Raw genomic sequence first — 18,574 nt, 5'->3', positions numbered from 1 at the left:
TTACTGCCTCAAAGGAGTTCATTTACATGATTTCAGTGAAGTGACATTATTGGGAACAGATGTTTTTGGAAAGAGGATGAAGAAAATTTAAAAGCTTGAAATGTGTTAAGCTTCCTGCCATAGTGTTGCCCCTCACATTTTGACAGTCTCTGTTAATGGCAAATGCCAAGATATGATGGGTTTTTATTCAGGATGTAAATGTTGAGTCATCATTCTGGGAGGACGCCTCACAATCAAATAAATTAGATATATTTAAAAGTAAAAACTACCGGGTATATCTGTCGTTTCCTCCTTTAAATTTTGCCGAGGCATAACTCATAATGGCAAACATTAACCATTTTGTATGCCGTTTTACTTCCCTGTCTCTTTTTCAGCCTGTTCTCCAGGGCCGGCTCTAAGGCAAGGTTGGGTGGCGCAGGGCACTGGGCAGCCCGGGGGGGGGGGGGCGCCACGCGGCTGCGCCCACCAGACAGCCGCGGTGGGAAATGGGGCGGGGGTGGGTGCCAGAGCGATCTTCGCACCACGGCACCAGGGTGCCCGATCTGCTTAAGACGGCCCTGCTGTTCCCTAATGCTTTTGGGGAGGAAACGAAATGAGGATTAGGCGGAGGGGTCGGCCTCTTTCCTTTGGCCCTCGCCCCACCCCCCAGCCGGCTGGCCATTGTCCTAGTTGGGAGGGGTGGGACGATGGCCATCCTACCCAGGTGGGAGGCACCAGAGCAGGTAAGCCCCCCCCCTGGTGTCACAAACCCCGCCCACCTGCTGGGAAGGGAGGGCCGAAATTCTCCCTGTGCAACTCATTGCTCTCTCTAAACAGTTCATAAATTTCCATAGCATATGGCAGCGGGTGAAAATATGGGAAACCTAGGAAGGAAGGAAGATTTATGAAATGGGACTTCTCATATTTTTTATATGGGTTCTGTGGCACACTGGAAGAAAATTCCAGAATATGTATTTGCACAATTCTATATTTGGCCAAGCAAAATGTTACAAAAAAAGTCTGCAACGTGTTTGAGTTCTCCATAATTCTTCATCAGGTTAGAAGGGAACGAAAATGGAGATGGCGGCAACAGGGCCGGCCCTACGGCAAGGCTGGGTGGCGCAGGGCCGCCAGCGGGCGCCGCGCTGCTGAACCTGTGTGTGCTGCACCCGCCAGACAGCCGCGCTGGGAAACGGGGCGGGGGGGCGGGGCGCCAGAGCGATCTCCGCACCACGGCACCAGGGTGCCAGATATGCTTAAGACGGCCCTGGGCGGCAAGGGGGAGCTGGTTGATGCTGGAATCGTGGGGGGAGTCTGCTTTTAATCATGATTTTAGGAGGGGTTGTGGGAACCGGTAGCAGACATATCCCATCTTCCCCACCATTGGCTGGGTGCTTTACAGATTCTAAGGTCTTCTTAGAACTGCTGGGGTGGAAGGATAAGCCTATGGTTTAGGACAGGAGAGTTTCTCCATTGCTCATCTTTAGTTCAATTCTCCAATTTTCTGCATCAGTTCCTGATTTCTTTTTCAAAATTCCTCATGAGAATTCGCCAATGTTTTAGTAAAGTTTTCTCCTGATTACACACGCAGTTTCCCCTAGGAGACACATTCTTGCAAGCAGTTTCTCCTAATAGAACACATTTTTGTACCGTTTTCACTAATGCAGGCATTTAAACGCACAATTTAGTATATCCGTTTTCGTACACATTGGATTGTATTCTACTGAGCTTTACTCCGAGCAAACACAATAAAATCAATGGACATGGAAATTAGAGTCACTAATTTCCATGGATCTACTCTAAGTAATAATAATAATAATAATTTATTATTTATACCCCGCCCATCTGGCTGGGTTTCCCCAGTTGCATACTGCCCATCACTTGGCTGAACAACTGCATTGCAAAATTCTGTGTCAATTTCAAAGGATGGCTGTATTTCAATCCACATTTTGGGGGGGAAAGTGCAAACTAGATGAGTTTGCTTTTAAATGATAACTGGATCATCTCCCCCACCATCCCTGCATACCACTTCTAAAAACATACAGTCTGGCTGTTACTTCCCAGCTCTGTATACATCTGTAGATGAAACATGCCTTATTTTAAGCTTTTTCTTGAACTGGAAGAAGCGCTACATGTTGAGTTACCCTGGAGGAGGCTGTCCTCTTAAGCAAGCCTCGGCTTTGTACCTGATTTTTCTGCTTAGAGAAGAGCAGCAACATATTTCCATGCCTATTATCCTTACATTTTCTCATAGCTCCTGTGTATTTGAATGCAGAGCATTTTATGTATATTCAAATACCGTAGTTGTATGGCAAATGGAAAGCAAGAGAGTGATTGGATTGAGAGACAAAGGAGGATGATTTATTTTAGCTCAGATACACCCGCCACTTGAACACCATTCATTCCTATTGCCAGTCTGCTGACTGAAAGAGCATTGCTCCAGCTCTTAAAATATAAAATGTGATGTAAACCACTCTGTCTTAAATCAGTCAATCCCCCACCATCATTACACACACACACACACACACACACACACACACACACACACACTCTGTCACGATCCATGCGAGTTAGAAATCTGAAGATAGTCTCCCTAGCACAGAATCCCTATAGAATACAGTGGTGCCTTGCAAGACGAATTTAATTCGTTCCGCGAGTCAATTCGTTTTGCGAAAAAATTGTCTTGCGAATCGTGAAATTTCTTTTTTTGCCGCATTGATTAAATTTCAATGCATTCCTATGGGAAACTGCGATTCGCAAGACGAATTTTTCACAAAACGAATTCGTCTTGCGAGTCACCATCAGATCGCAAGACGCATTCGCCTTGCGAAAAATTCGTCTTGCGAGGTACCACCGTATATAAAACCGAGTTGCATGCAGCTTTAATATGTATAGCATCTTGCCTTGGTGCTGTAAATTAAATTAAACGGTGTCGTAACATTACAAAAATTGGACGGTGCATTTTGTTTGCTTGGCCAGCTCTTTTGCTCTCTTTGGAGCAAGGGTAACTAGATTTTGCCATATTCAGGTTTTTGCATGTGTGTACACTGATCCATTTTTCAGCATAATGCCGGCATACCGCATAAGCTGCTTAGCTAGCAACATCACCAGCTTTCCCCCAGGAGCCTCAGACCTTTTAAACTCCAGCTTCTTCCCAGCTTGGTGGGTCAGCGGTGCTAATTGTCCAGTGCAGGTCTCCAGCTAGTCTCACACCACAGTCATAATCATGCCTTGTTATACATTGTATGCCTGCGGCTATTTATTTTTTTAATGCATGTGTTGTGTATTCTGAGGAGAGAAGAGGAGGAGGAGGAGGGGTGGATAGTTTTGCAGTGTAAAATCCAGCAATACTTTTTTAAGGAGTCGCTGAGCAATCCTGTATTCTCTGTGTTTCCTTGTTGTTGTTTGAATCATACAAAACATACAGACCCTCTTGCACCATGTGTCTACATTTTGCCAATTTCTCATCGTTTTGTGTCTATGAAAGCCAGACATATTGTTGGAGTAGAGTAACATATGCAGATGGCGCTGTGGTATAATAATAATAATAATAATAATAATAATAATAATAATAATAGTATATTACTTATACCCTGCCCATCTGGCTGGGTTTCCCCAGCCACTTTGGGCGGCTTCCAACAGGAGATTAAAAACCACTGAGTTTCTTGGGCTTGCTGATCAGAAGATTGGCAGTTCGAATCCCCGCGACGGGGTGAGCTCCGGTTGCTCTGTCCCAGCTTCTGCCAACCTAGCAGTTCAAAAGCACGCCAGTGCAAGTAGATAAATAGGTGCCGCTGTGGTGGGAAGGTAAACGGTGTTTCCGTGCACTCTGGTTTCTGTCACGGTGTTCCGTTATGCCAGAAGTGGTTTAGTCATGTTGGCCACATGGTCCAGAAAGCTGTCTGTGGACAAACGCCGGCTCCCTCAGCCTGAAAGCAAGATGAGCGCCGCAACCCCATAGTCACCTTTGACTGGACTTAACCGTCCAGGGGTCCTTTACATTTACCTAAAGTAACATAGTGGCTGGGGCAACCCAGTCACATGGGTGGCATATAAATATATCATCATCATCATCATCATCATCATCATCATCATCATCATCATTCTAGCTTCCCAAATAAACATATAGAAATTTTGTGAATTGGGGGTATTATTCTATTCTATTCTATTCTATTATTATATTTATGTATTATTGTCACTTACTGAAAGTGGTATCTAAAGGCGGGGGGGGGGAGTAACATGCGTCCATACCGGTAGGATTCATGTAGATTCTGGGTGTGAAACCAGTTCTATCAGTGATGGGGACCCAGATGTTGTTAGAACTATGACCCTGTCTTCCCTTGACCACTGGGAAAGATGGGTCTTGAGCTGACAGATGTTGGAGTTCAACAACAGCTTAGCCACATGCTCCGCATCCCTACCTAGTCATGTTGGCTTCTGATTTTCTTTCATTTCCCTTGAAAGGACCCTGAAGCCCTATGGCACTTATGGCTTGTACCTAGCCACAATTTGCAGCCACCTAAACAAGGTCTAAAACCTAACCTCTTCCATCCGGCGTTAATACTTGGGGAGAAGTTCATTCTGTACCTATCTTCCCACTCCCTTAGAGGTAAGACAGTTGGACCATGGTTTCATCATGGCGGTGCCTTCTCCTCCAGCTTTGTCCAACCTGTTTCCCTCCAGATGTGGCCCGACTACCTCCAATGATCAGGGATGATGGGAGCTGTAGCCCAGTAACATCTGGGGGTAACAAGGTTGGGGAAGACTGATCTATGTTATGGAAAACGTTTTCTAGTTTGGTTTCTTTGGCACTTAATTCGCTGAGCTGTCCACTGAGATCTCTTTTTCTGGTCAGTCTTTACAGGAGAGAGACTGCTGGAACGATCAGGGACAAACTATTCCACCCCCTCTGCCTTTAAAAGGAGGAGCTGATGGTGAATTTTATCATATGTGGTGGACGTGCGAGAAAGTAAAAGGATTTTGGGAAATGATATACAATGAGTTGAAAAAGATGTTCCAGTACACCTTTCCCAAAAAACCCAAAGCTTTTTTATTGGGACTAATGGGAGAGGAAATAGCAAAGGGAGATCAGAGACTATTTATGTATGCTACAACTGCGGCGAGGACTTTATTAGCCCAAAAATGGAAATTACAGGAGATACCAACGATTGAGGAGTGGCAGACGAAAATGATGGACTATGCAGAACTGGCAAAGTTGACCTGTGGGATCCGAAACCAGGGAGAGACAAAGTTCCAGAAGGAATGGAGTAAATTCATTGCCTATATGGAGAAAAACTGTAGAAGTTTAAGGACACTTGCGGGACAGAAATAAATCCTACGAATTTAATCTATCCATGTTTGTAAAAAGGAACTGCAAGATAAGAGTGAGAAATAAAGCTGAATGACGGGAGGGAGGGAAGTCACGGCTCGGCAGAGCGAAATGAACTGAGATGGGCGAATTTGAGATGGAATGTAATTATTATTATTGTGTTGTTGTTTTGTTTATTTGGAAAATTTAATAAAAATTATTTTAAAAAGATGAGCTGCTTTTTAAGTACTTACTCTTGCTCTCTGTTAATGTTTTTGTGGGGAATAAACCATTGCCTTTTTGTCAGGAAAATATGAATATTAATAATTTGAAATGCTGAGATTTGATCCACATGCAAGCTGCACTGGGTTTCCATGATGGTGGGATGTAAATGTGGAAGAATAAATGAGCAAAGTGCAATAATTCCTGTAGGAAGACTACATTCCCCCTTTAGATGCCCATGCTTTTTCTCTCTCTGCAAATGCATGCACTAAAGAGGATAAAAAAGCAACATTGTTTTCAAAAGGAAATGTTGCCGGAGGATTTCAAAAACTGTAATTATTTTGGAATAATTAGCATCCGATGGCAAGAATTAATTTTATTGTGTGCATTCTGTGGCCACTGTTAAAAATTAAGAACACTTGCACCCTGAATTTATGCAGAAAAATTGAATGGGTGTGTCTGTCAGTGGTAGACTTGAATGGGAATTGGTAACTAAGGTTACATTCACACCATATACTTAAAGCACAGTCCCCACCCCCAAAAAAGAATTCTGAGAACTGCAGTTTAGTGCTCATAAATCTACAGATCTCGGGATTCTTTGCAGAGAAGCAATGTGTTTTAAATGTGTGGTGTGGATGTAGCCTAAATAGAGTGCCTTTGTATGCCCTGCTTGGACAATGGGGCAATTGTTAACTCTGATGGGTTTTTTTATTTTATTTGATAGGTCATTGCTTGTGAACAGCAGTATGACTACTCCTATGATGCTCGCTGCGACGTTTGGTCTCTTGGGATCACAGCCATTGAACTGGGTGATGGGGATCCACCTTTATTCGACATGCATCCAGTGAAAACACTTTTCAAGATCCCAAGGTATGGCACTAGGTGGCTCTCTTAGCTTGCTAGATTGTCATTCCTCACACAGACCGTGGCCTTTCAACAGGGAAATGCAAGTGTGAAATTTGGTACATCATTGCATCGTAAGTTAACCCTGACTGAGAAATGCTACTCTTAAGAAGATTCTTGCTTGCCCTGACCTACATGCAGGTATTGCATTCTCCTAGAATAAGAACATTTAATATTTCCATAGGGTTATATATATATATACAGTGGTGCTTCGACTTACGAATTTAATCCGTTCTGAAGGCACTTTCGTAGGTCGAAAAATTCGTAAGTCGAAAAGCGCCATTGGAAATGCGATTTCCCATAGGAATGCACTGGAAATGGAAAAAAAATCGTAAGTGGAAGCAACCCCATCTAAAAATCCGTAAGTAAAAAAAAACCCTATCTAAAACCGTCGCGGTTTCCGTTCGGATGTCGAGAAATTCGTAAGCGTGTGGCCATTTGCCCCACTCGTAAGTCGAGTCGTTCCTAAGTCGAGGTACCACTGTATAAAGCTTTCTCTCTATTTCTCTATGTAATAAAAATGTAAGGCTGTCATCACACCACTGGAGGGTTTGTAGTGCCAGGTCACAATCCTGGATTTGCAGGGCATGGAGCAAGAAGGGAGGGACACTGAGCGGGGAGAAGTGGTGATTTAAAACAACAGCAGGTTTCAGTAAAGCAGGGATGGAGGAAACAGTAAAATGGTGCTTTTGGGCAGATGTTTGAGTACAGGGAGTTGGGAGTAGCTGTGTTTCACTGTCTTCCCCTTCTTACTGCACTTAAACCCCCCCCCCTCCATTTCTCAGCAGCCTCATGTGAGAGAGGTAAAGGGCACTGAGCCCTCAAATATTCCATGGTATCTTCCTCCTACAACCATCTATTTCACTCCGGGTATCATGTGTTGTCTTCAACGTGAAGTTCCAGATTCAGTGTGGCAATTTGGAACTGATACTTGATTGACAAGTAAACGCCCATATATGTACAACACGGACGGGCTGAGCTGAACCTGGGTATCTGACAGGCTGGCTCTTAGTGTTCCATTCTTCTTAAAGAGACAGTAGCGTATATCATCCTGGAGCGTTTGCGCAAAGGGGGCTGCGGGGAGAAGAGGCATGGAAGTGGCTTTAGAAACAGGAGTGGGACAATCAAGCTTAGTAGTTGGAAGGGGGAAGCCCTAGGACATGGGTAGGCAAACTAAGGCCCAGGGGCCGGCCCAATCGCCTTCTCAATCCGACCCGCGGATGGTCCGGGAATCAGCGTGTTTTGACATGGGTAGAATGTGCCCTTTTATTTTTAAAATGCATCTCTGGGTTATTTGTGGGGACTGTGCCTGGTGTTTTTACATGAATAGAATGTGTGCTTTTATTTAAAATGCACCTCTGAGTTATTTGTGGGGCAAAGGAATTCGTTCATTATTATTATTTTCTAAATATAGTCCGGTCCCCCACAAGGTCCGAGGGACAGTGGACCGGCCCCCTCCCCTGCTGAAAAAGTTTGCTGACCCCTGCCCTAGGAGGTCAATGTGGGGGGAATGGCAGTGGGATTGGTAAGCAGAGTGAACAGCAGCACAGCCCCTAGTAACTAATACATAGCATCCCATAGAATGTTTAAGTTGAGATCATACTGGATATACCATTTGTTTCCAAAGAAGTAAAGGCCGTTACTGAAAATATACAGCACATTACAAGGTTATTTTGATGGGGGGAAAGGTCTTGTGTTATTATGCAGCAAAGTGTTTGATTTCACATGTTAGGTGGTTGTGTTGTTTTCACATGGCCGAAGGACCCAGGATTATAAAGACCATTAAGGAATATGACAAAAAGCAGGATGGCATCTCTTAAGCATTTGCCCCAGGTTGATTGCCAGCTGGTATATGCCGGCTTCTTCCATATTCCATTTTGCTATTAGCAATTTGAAAGCTTAGGCAATGAAAATATTTGACCTTTTATTATCTGTACAATCGCACAATTACCATGGGGCGTAAAAAAAAGGGAAAAAGAATTCTCCTGATTGCTATTTGCATTTCTGATTAGGTCTATTTATATGCAGATGAGGCTCTCCAACATTCTGCATCGTATTATCTCTGTTGCACAACCCAGGCTGCCGTCCTCCCTTCAAAAATTATTCGAACTTAAGCAGCAATTCATCTCTCTCTCTTTTCTCTCTCTCTCCCTCTCTCTTTTGCTTTTTGCACATGTGTAAAACAGGCTGTAGCAATTAAAGCGGTGAGGGAAGCTTCAAATTTCTAAACTAATACCCATAAATTTTTATCAGATAGAGGCTGTAAACAGCTTTAAAGAACAACAGTCATGATGAAATACTGTAAAATATCAGCAGGTGATAGGAAGAAATATAGAACAGGACATGGGAATGGTTGTCTTTCAGTCTGTGATTTATCACTTTCTTCCCCCAAAACTGCATATAAATCTGCATGACAAAATAATATATTGTGGTGGCATGTCTTATTTCCATAGGACAAAATACTGAATTTATTAAGTATGCTCCTAACCATCCTATTTTTTATTCTTCACCAAATCTTTGTAATGTCTGAAGCTCAATACTAGCTAGGAATAAATACTGCTTATAGGATGTTAAGTGATTATAGGGACCCGGGTGGCGCTGTGGTCTAAACCACTGAGCCTCTTGGATTTGCTGATCAGAAGGTCGGCAGTTCGAATCACCACAACGGGGTGAGCTCCCGTTGCTCTGTCCCAGTTCCTGCCAACCTAGCAGTTTGAAAGCATACCAGTGCGAGTAGATAAATAGGTACCGCTGTGGCGGGAAGGTAAACGGTGTTTCTGGTTTCTGTCACAGTGTTCTGTTGTACCAGAAGCTGTTTAGTCCTGCTGGCACATGACCCGGAAAGCTGTCTGTGGACAAACGCCGGCTCCCTTGGCCTGAAAGCGAGATGAGCGGTGCAACTCCATAGTCGCCTTTGACTGGACTTAACCGTCCAGGTCACCTTAAGTGATGAAGGGCCATTTAGAAATGGAGTAAATAACCACCAGTAGCATCATAATAAAGACATCTATGAAAAGACATGATAACTCCAGGACATGGCTCAGGCATGTTGACTATGCATTAATTGTCATAGGACTACATTTCCACAATGTTCTTTGGAGAGACTTGTGGCTAAAATTAAAAACGCTAAATACAAACATTTCCCCCCCCCCTGAGTTTCCCTAAGATGACTGGCTTCACGGTAGGCTCCTCTAGTAGCCAGAGGCACCACAGTTTCCAGAACAGATGCCTCTACGCTGAGAAAAATAACTATGTCTCCCTTGTCTAGGCAGATATCCCCCAATCTCTGCATAGCATCACCAAGCTGGTTCTGTGAGAAGGGTAGGCAAAGAGTTGGGGAATGAAGCGACAACATCAGTGCGTTCACCTGCTGCCGCCAGTGGATTATTAGGAAATTGTAGGTGAAGGTATTGGCAGTTGCCTAGCAACCTTCAGATGCCATATTTTCATCCACCAGTATAATAGTCTATATATGTCTCCAAGTAAAACACGCTGAGCACATTCTCCCTTTGCAGCTCTTTGCCCACTATATCAGGGAAGAGGGAAAGGGTGTTGCGATGAGAGAATTTTAATGTAGCCCCCGCTCCCTCACAATATCCTGATTATGACTTCAGGAACGTTAAGTTGCTCAGAGAATATCTACTGCCCTCAAAAGGATACAACTGGGATATTGAACGGGGGCAGCCTCTTGAAGCTTCCATGCAGCTGGATATCTTGGGGGACTTCAGAAAGGAAGGAATTTGGTCTCCCTCTGCTGACTAATCTTCTGTCCAGATTTCACTGATGGCTCCCACTTGGAACATGTTGGGCCCCCATTCTCCTTTCTTCTTCTTTGGTGATCACTCGTAGCCAAGTAAGATTCCAAACCAGCTGTTGGCGCCATATCTCTGGATCTTTGGATTTGTTGTAGCATCTGAACACCTTCCCCCTTTTAAACAAAACACCGTCACACTATTTGAACAGAAGTCTTCTGGGATATTTATTTCCAGCACATCAATTTATTTCAAAAACAAATGCTTTGGGAATGGGTTTTTTTCTTTATTTGTTTAAAAATACTCACAACATATCCCAATGGTGGTCTTCTTCTTTGGTGGTCGCTCGTAGCCGAGTAAGATTGTCTTCCATGGACACAGTTTTAACAGTAAGTGGCTGTGGAGGCGAATTCTGGATCCACACATCCTTCCACAGTGGGGACATAGGTTTCCAGGCAGGAGTTGATCACGGTGAGGGTTTGCCAAACGTGCCTTCCTCTTAGCTCATTTCCCCCTTTCGTTCTGAGTTTGAGTGTCTTCAAAGCCCATGACACCTTTGGTAAAGGCTGTTCTCCATTATAGCCTGGCTATTATTATTATTGTTATTATTATTAGGCATAAGCATAAACATTTCTTTATGATTTCTGTCCAGGCTCTTGCTCACAACTTTCTTTGATTGGAGGTAGATCTAGGGTTCAGCTTTGTATCCCCCTCGATAGGACTTCTCCTGTTCCTGTGTAATGGTTCCTTCCACCCCACAAAATGCCACCACCTGTTGATTTCTTAAATGTGCTAATCATTTTGCTAAAATACATAGAAATGAGGCTAGAGAAATGAGTCTACTGTAGTTCTGAAATCTGCCACTGAAGAGGCTGCATTAATGACAGTAACATAGTATAGAGTTGGGCATCATTTTATCTGGAAATAGAAGGAGGCAGCTGAGTTCAGAATCAGGACAGGCAACAATATGAAGTATTGATTTGCTGTACCTGACTCATTTTTGCGAAGCATTCTCTTTTCCTATTATTTTGACTTCATTAATTCTGTACCGTCGTTTTAGCTGACTGGACTGATCTGCCTTCTAATTGAGGGGCTGTAAATGCCAATCACAAGCCAAGGGCATCATGGTTTTCAGCATCATGGTTTTCAGTAGTCTAAAAATTATTTCACCTCTATTGCCTTACGGTAGTAGCTGTTGCTGATTTATATTTTGCACACTTATAGCAATTTCTGGTGGATATGATCTTAGCCAGGTGAAAATAGGGGCAGTCCTGAGCATGAGTACTTACTTTAAGGCTGTTCAGGATGAAATCTGGTGTGACCCAGGGGTAAACCTTGGGGGGGGGTTATAGGGAATGAGGGGGGGGGGAATGCGTGAGTCCAAGGTTCGTATAGGCTCATTCCAATCATGATAAACCACAGGCTTGAGCGTAGGCCTGGGTCAATGTTAGTGGGCACAGCACTCAGCATACTTTGGAGCTACACAGAGTTCTTCATGACATGACACAGATCTAATGAACAGTTCTGTGTAAATGGAAACTGCATAAACTGCTGCACCTCCAAAAATTGACCCATGACTAATCGTATCAGCAGTATGTCTACATATGGCAGGGAGAAATTCCTTATATTCCTAAATAAGAAAATTGCAATGTGCTCAGTAGGAGAGGGGGAAAGCCTTATCAGTAGACAGAGCCATTGGTTTCATTGTGTCCTGCCCAATGCTTTGTTTGGGTGAAACACACTGTCAGGCATGGTGCTCCCATTCCAAAAGTAGCCAAAATATGTATACAATAATACGGAACTGGAACTGTGCATCCCACAGTAAGCTTTGGGTCATTGCAAATGTTATATTCACACCTTCTAGTATGTGTCCTCCAGAAGATGGCATTGAATCACATTCAGCCAAAAGAGACATGAATTGTTCTGCCCCGCTGCATTTGTGTGTAATGCAACAGATGTAAAAATCACACCAGATGAACAAAACAAATTACATAATTACTCAAACCAGCCATCCGTGGGCTCCAGCTTTAGTTACCTTACACATGTGTGGTGTCAATAGCATGCACACAACCCCAGATGTTCCTTTAAAATCTGGACAGCTGAAGCGTTGGGATTTTCCTGTCAAGGTGGAGGTTTTTGCTCGTGCTTGTAGAGGGAAGTGAGGGGCAGGTGGGGCTCGTCTACCTGGGACGATAGCCTATCTAGGAGAAAGAAAAACTCTGATCCTAAACTTCTGCCTGCCTTGCAGGATATCTTTGGGAGAAGAAAAGTAAACCCTACACAAATCTAGAGCAGAGTCCCTAAGACAGTTGGGTGGCGGTTTGTATGCCTCCTTCCAGCAACTCCTGCAGCCAAGCTGGTGCCAAATGTTTTGCTTTGCTTTGCTTTGCTTTGGATCACATCAGCAAGGCCAAGGGGGGGTAATCTGGGCAGTCCAGGACCTTCATACATATTGCCCTGGCTTTCACCTTGGGGAGATCACTTTGGTGCGGCTAACGCAGTGGTTTGACCTCGCCCCTGGAAGTGTACTCATTTGTCTCTTGATACCAGCTACTCCTGAAGCTGAGGCTCCAATACTTTGGCCACCTCATGAGAAGAGAAGACTCCCTGGAAAAGACCCTGATGTTGGGAAAGATGGAGGGCACAAGGAGAAGGGGACGACACAGGACGAGATGGTTGGACAGTGTTCTCGAAGCTACCAACATGAGTTTGACCAAACTGCGGAAAGCAGTGGAAGACAAGAGTGCCTGGCATGCTATGGTCCATGGGGTCACGAAGAGTCAGACACGACTAAACGACTAAACAACAACAACAACCAGTTACTCAGAACATCATTGTCTGCCCCATGTAAATTGAGGTCCAGCTCTGAGGGCCTTCTGGTGGTTCCCTCCCTGTGAGAAGTGAGGTTACAGGGAACCAAGCAGAGGGCCTTCTCAGTAGCGGCGCCCACCCATCAGATGTCAAGGAAATAAACGACTATCTGACTTTTAGATGACATCTGAAAGCAGCCCTGTTTAGGGAAGTTTTTAATGTTTGATATTTTACCGTGTTTTTAATGTCCTGTTGGGAGCTGCCCAGAGTGGCTGGGGAAACCCAGCCAGATGGGCAGGGTATAAATAATAAATATTATTTGTTTGCTTGTTTGTTTGTTTGGGCAGTTGGAGGGAAAGCTGTGGCTGTTCTGTTGCCTGTGCTCTTTTCAGCAAGTGTTGCAGACCCCCCCCATCCATGCCTAGGTCAACCTGATGACCTCCAGATGTTGTGGACTGCAACTCCCACCAACCGCAGCCAGCCAGCATGCACCAACATCTGGAGATCCCCAGGTTGGCAAAGGCTGTTCTGATAAATCAAAGATGGCAGTGACACCAAACAGAAGGCAGAAGTCTTAAGTTCAGCATCAGTTTTGTAGCATCAGTTTCAAGCAGAGTACAAAGTCTTGGTGGTTTTTATGGCAACTATGCATCTTTGTGGCTGTCACAGATTTTAAAATTTGATTTGGTGCCCTGAACAACTAATCCTTTCTTCTGACCAAAGACCAGTTCACTTTTTCCTTCCACTCATGGTCAGGAACAATTAAGTTATATTCATAACACCAATACATCTAATTATGAAGCTGTTGTACATTAGACACTCTATGCCTTTCTACTGCAACATAGTGTTGCTTTTCTTCATTCCATCATTTTTGTTTACCTCAGTCATTAATGTGGGATGTGAAACACAAGAGCAGTCAAGTACAACATCCCTAGAGTGGACATAAAAGGGGATGTCTGGACCAGCCAGTCAGAACTTCCTGTTTCTCCTAGGCTGGGAGAGACTTCCTCTGCATGTGACTAGAGGTGGGCGTGACCTTACCTGCCCAGGTAACAAAAGAGCAGGACTGGTCAGCCATCTCTCTTTCTCTGACCACATTTGTCAAAGAAGCAACCTCTGCTTAGCCTAAGATGCTCTCTTTTGCTTCCAGCCAAGAGAGGACAAAGGGGCTGTCTCCTTATGGGATAGTTTCCAGGTGTATATTACTTTAGTAACTTAAGTCTGCCTTCTGGGATCCATTTGTGAACAGAATGTGAGTGAGTAAACTCTTTTTATACTTTTATAGAAGACTGTGTTGTGTCTATCTTTTTATGAGGGACAAAAGGGGAAATTACCATAGAAACTTATTTTAGAGGCTTTAGCGAGGCTGAGCAAACACATCCGCTGTGCAAGTTTAAAAGGGGGAATGTTACTCTGCTAAATTGTAGAACTTGTTAACACAAGTTGGAAAGGATATAATCAAACAATATATCCTCTCCTGCATCCCTGAACATTCCCACAATTAACCCTTTCCCTAAAAATTTCACAAGCATATGCCAGCTGAAAAATATCTTTATCTGCCTGATGTAATGCTTTGTGCAAGGTAAACACTGAAGAATTTATTAACCCTATTTTTCTTTTAAATGGTCAGTTCAGCATTGGATAATCATTTGCTTACAGTGGTACCTCTACTTACGAATAACTCTACTTACGAATGTTTATACTTACGAACGGAGCTCCGTCCACTATCTTGGATGGAGATGGTTTAGATAGGATTTTTTTCTACTTATGAATTTTTAGTTAGGGTTGCTTCGACTTACGAATTTTTTCTCCCAATGCATTCCTATGGGATTTGACTTACAATTTTTTCAACTTACGAATGTGCGTTCGGAACGCATTAAATTTGTAAGTAGAGGTACCACTGTATATGTGCAAGCATACACTGAGAGATGGATGAGGTTAAAAATATCAAATCCCCAATTGTCAAATTTGCTAGATCTGACCACCTTCATAATTTAGACCCTTCTATTGAAGATTTGAAAATCTTCTAGACAGATGACATGTTAACAGAATCATTTCATGGTTGAGTGTCTTCTCAGTATGATTTATCTTTACCTTTAGGCAATGGAGGTCCCTGTTTGGGAGATTTATGAGCTAGGCCCCCAAATCTATTTTGATGACATGGAATGTGTGTGTTTATTGAGGGAGGGGGGAGAAATCAAACCTTAGCATTTGCTTTAAATACTAGGTTTCCTTCTCACAATCAATTACGTGAGCCAGCCTTGTTCATGTAACTTCTGCCCTTCTTGTTGGTGAATATAATTAAAAGGATTGAGCTCTGGTTGTTGTGTACGGACTTGACAGAACAACAAGCATTGTAGGTCTCAGACCAACTTTGTATGGAGACCAAACAAAATTGAATTAGTGCATGAACAAATAGAATAAAGAACGCTGACAGCTCCTTTTTTTGTGCAGCAGAGCCCAGAGCATTGCCCGCCTTCTGGGTTTGCTGCTAAATAAGCTTTAAGTGCACTGGGGAAGTCAACTGGTTAATCTTGTCAACAAATTGCCCAGACTTGGAGAGTGCTGTGGATTTAGCAACAGTGAGATTGGTTCTCTTGGGTCACCTGACTTCCAGCTTCATGGCAATTCTAGTTTATGCTGTCTGTGTTCTGCCTTGAACTCTCTGGACTTCTTTTCTCTGGTTAGCAAGCCCAGTGGCACGGCAAATAAGGGAGGGTTGTATTTGTGTCCCTACAGTGCACTCCAGCCCTGAGTGAATTCAGTGTGTGTGGAGTTTGAGAGTGGCAGGGCTCACCTCCCGATACTTGCCTCTGATCTGTGTTCAAGTATCTTAACTAGGTAGATGGATCTATTTGCAATAATGAATTTTGCAATGCGTTTAGAGATCAAGGTTTGGCATGGGGGAGAGAGATTGGAGGCGGAATTTGAGATCTTCCCTAGCCTTAAAACCCCGGCAGAAGAATTGTTGTGCCCATAAGGCTAGCCACGTATTAGAGATAAGCGAGAGGAGAAATCTGAATTCATATTTCCAAATTGGGCTATGCACATTTCAGCTATCCGGGCTGGTGCCGAGAGGCTGATCTGGGGGGTTGCTGGGGTCAGCAGTAGGCCCTGTCCACTTACCAGCCCCTCCTCTCCCCACCTGGAAGCCAGCAGGTGGTGGCCAAGTCCCCTTTGTGGCAGGGGGCTCATGGGATGCCGGGTGCAAACCAAGGCCACCCAAGGGAAGAAGAGAAGGGAGGGCACCCCAGGAGAGAGGGAGGCTTGTGGGTAATCAGGCACCTTACCTGTACTTTGGTGGCTGAAATATACTCGGAGTCAAGAGTGAATTTCATGCTCTTTATTCAGCTCATAGTCATCAAGGAGGAGAAGAGAAGACGAATGGCTCTTTTCCCAAAACCATCTGCTTATATACATTATTTACACAATGGGCCTTGCGTGATTGGCTACTTCAGGGCTACACCTGTGGGCCAATTATATTGTGGATTGACTTTTGCCTGCAGCCTGATTGGCTGCTCCTACAGGCCAATCAGGTAGCAGATTCACTTCTGCCAGCCGCCTGATTGGCTGCTCCAGCAGGCCAATCAGGTTGCGGATTCACTTCCACCTGGAGTTGGATTGGGTAGCTCCCGCTGATTCTGAATCCTATTGTTCTAGGATTCAGCTCAGTACATAACAGTGGCAAAGAAGGAAGCTGGGGTGGCTTGGCCTGGTTAATCGAGGGGGGTGGAATATTTTGGGGGGTGCCGATGGGGTCTGGGCCCCTTAGAGTTGGTGCCTGTGATGCCTAGAATTAACTCTTTTTGCAATTTTGTTCCACCCAGCAATGTTTATTTATTTATTTACAAAGCTCTTTGTACCCAACTTTTGCTTTTAAACATACATTTTTAGCAAATAATCTTTTCCCCTGCTGAATTGTTTAAAGCACAGCCAGAAAATGACTCGAGGGTGATATAAGTAGCTTTTAGCATTGCGGGAGGAACTTTCCTTCAATGGAATGGGTAAAGGCTGCCTTGTTTCATATCTGTGGCGTTGTTAGTGCTGCTTCCCTAAAGTATTCAAAAGGCAGCCGGAAGATGGCCTGCATGTGTCTGTTTCCCCTGAAATAAACGCAACTCTCCGGGGAAGGCCAATCTGTCGCCCTCAAAATATTCCAGGATTCCCCGTGCCCAACAGGCCCAGCAAGGATGGCCGATATTAAGGGAGTTTCCTCACCCCTGAACCACGCCTTTGCAATGACTATATTGATGGGGATATAATGCAGAATTCACCGATTTACACCTTTATCCATTGGGAAAGGAGGTGGTGAACTGCCCTCTGGCTTTGCGGTATGAATCTATATGTAGCTATTCTCACACACCCTGTTTGGGACACCCAGTTCCAACATAAATTACCCCTCTTCAGAAGCTGTTACATAAATGAGCACAAGCTGCTATGATACAGTAACTGTAATTTTGTTTTGCTCCGGTGGAACATGCCGTGCTGACAAGGTCAGGCTCTTGCAGTCTGAGTGCAGCCAAGTGATGAAGGGCAACAGCCAACCTTGTAAGAGGTGGAGGGTGGACAGCCACTAATTATTTCCTGCTGAGTTAGCCTGCCTGTGCATTTGTGGCCCTGCTAGATTTACAGGCCACGCCACTAGGGGGCAGGAGATACCCCTCTAGCCTGGGGACATTTTTGCAGCAACAGAAGATGGGGAGAGAATTTGCTTTCCCTGTGGGAATCAACGATTCAGGTATGTGGGCAAGGAAGGAATTACAAAAGCAATTAATTCGAGTTAGCTTGCCTAGCAGTAGTATGTTGTATTCTGGAGCTGGACATAAAATTGGGGAGCAGCTAACTAATTTACATCCTCACTCAGTGGCGCAGTTTCCTCTTAAGATGGTGGTAAATGCATTTATTTACCGTCGCGTGAGATATTAGTGCACCCAAGAGCTTTTCTGAACCCCATAAATTACCACAAAGCAGCTGCAGTAAGTAGAAGGAGAATAGCCAGGCTGCCAAAATGCTAACCTTCTGACCTCCCGAAATTCCCAACCAGGTTCCATTTAAAAGGGGGGAAAACACAAATGTGAGCTGATGCTTTCCTTTCAGTAGGGCTCTTCCTGGGTCCCAAGTCGATATCTAAGGCTGAATGGTTTAAAATGAAAGTTTTATTATGGCATAAAGCTTTCATGAACTACATGGACTAATACCCCCCCCCTTTTATATATGCCATATTTTGCTTTCATCGATGAAAGCAGTTTCCTTAGTTGCTAGCTTATATTATACTTTTGTAAACATATAAAAAACCAAGCTGCTTATGAAAACAGATTCTTAGGACTCTGGGATTGTGATTTTCTCTTTCTGCAGGGCAGGAGACAGAATGGGGTAATCAGGGAATCAAATTGATCTTTAGAATTTAGGAAGCCCTGCTTTCAATTTATAAATCCCCGTCATTACCAAAGACGGTTGAGAGGCTATGAATGCCTTATTAGCTAAGGCCTAGATAGATTACCCCCCTCTTCTAAACAATTTGCCCGAGCAAAAGAGGGGAAAGGCTTCCAAGTACAGAGGAGAAATGGAATGAAACATCACAATTAATTGAGGTACTTTG

The 18,574-nt window shown here is 44.0% G+C and overlaps 1 protein-coding gene across 1 annotated transcript in view; it reads left to right on the top strand.

Moving 5' to 3' along the window:
* Positions 1-18,574, top strand: part of MYO3B (myosin IIIB) — a 253,454-nt gene that overhangs the window by 58,508 nt on the left and 176,372 nt on the right. The window contains exon 8 of the mRNA XM_060281215.1: positions 6,234-6,379. Coding sequence (XP_060137198.1) covers positions 6,234-6,379 — 146 coding nt within the window. The remainder of the gene's footprint in view (positions 1-6,233; positions 6,380-18,574) is intronic.

The sequence above is a fragment of the Zootoca vivipara genome, chromosome 1 (genome assembly GCF_963506605.1).
Source record: "Zootoca vivipara chromosome 1, rZooViv1.1, whole genome shotgun sequence".
Taxonomy (NCBI): domain Eukaryota; kingdom Metazoa; phylum Chordata; class Lepidosauria; order Squamata; family Lacertidae; genus Zootoca; species Zootoca vivipara.
The sequence above is the reverse complement of the archived record's forward strand: the minus strand, read 5'-3'. Positions and strand labels throughout refer to the sequence as shown.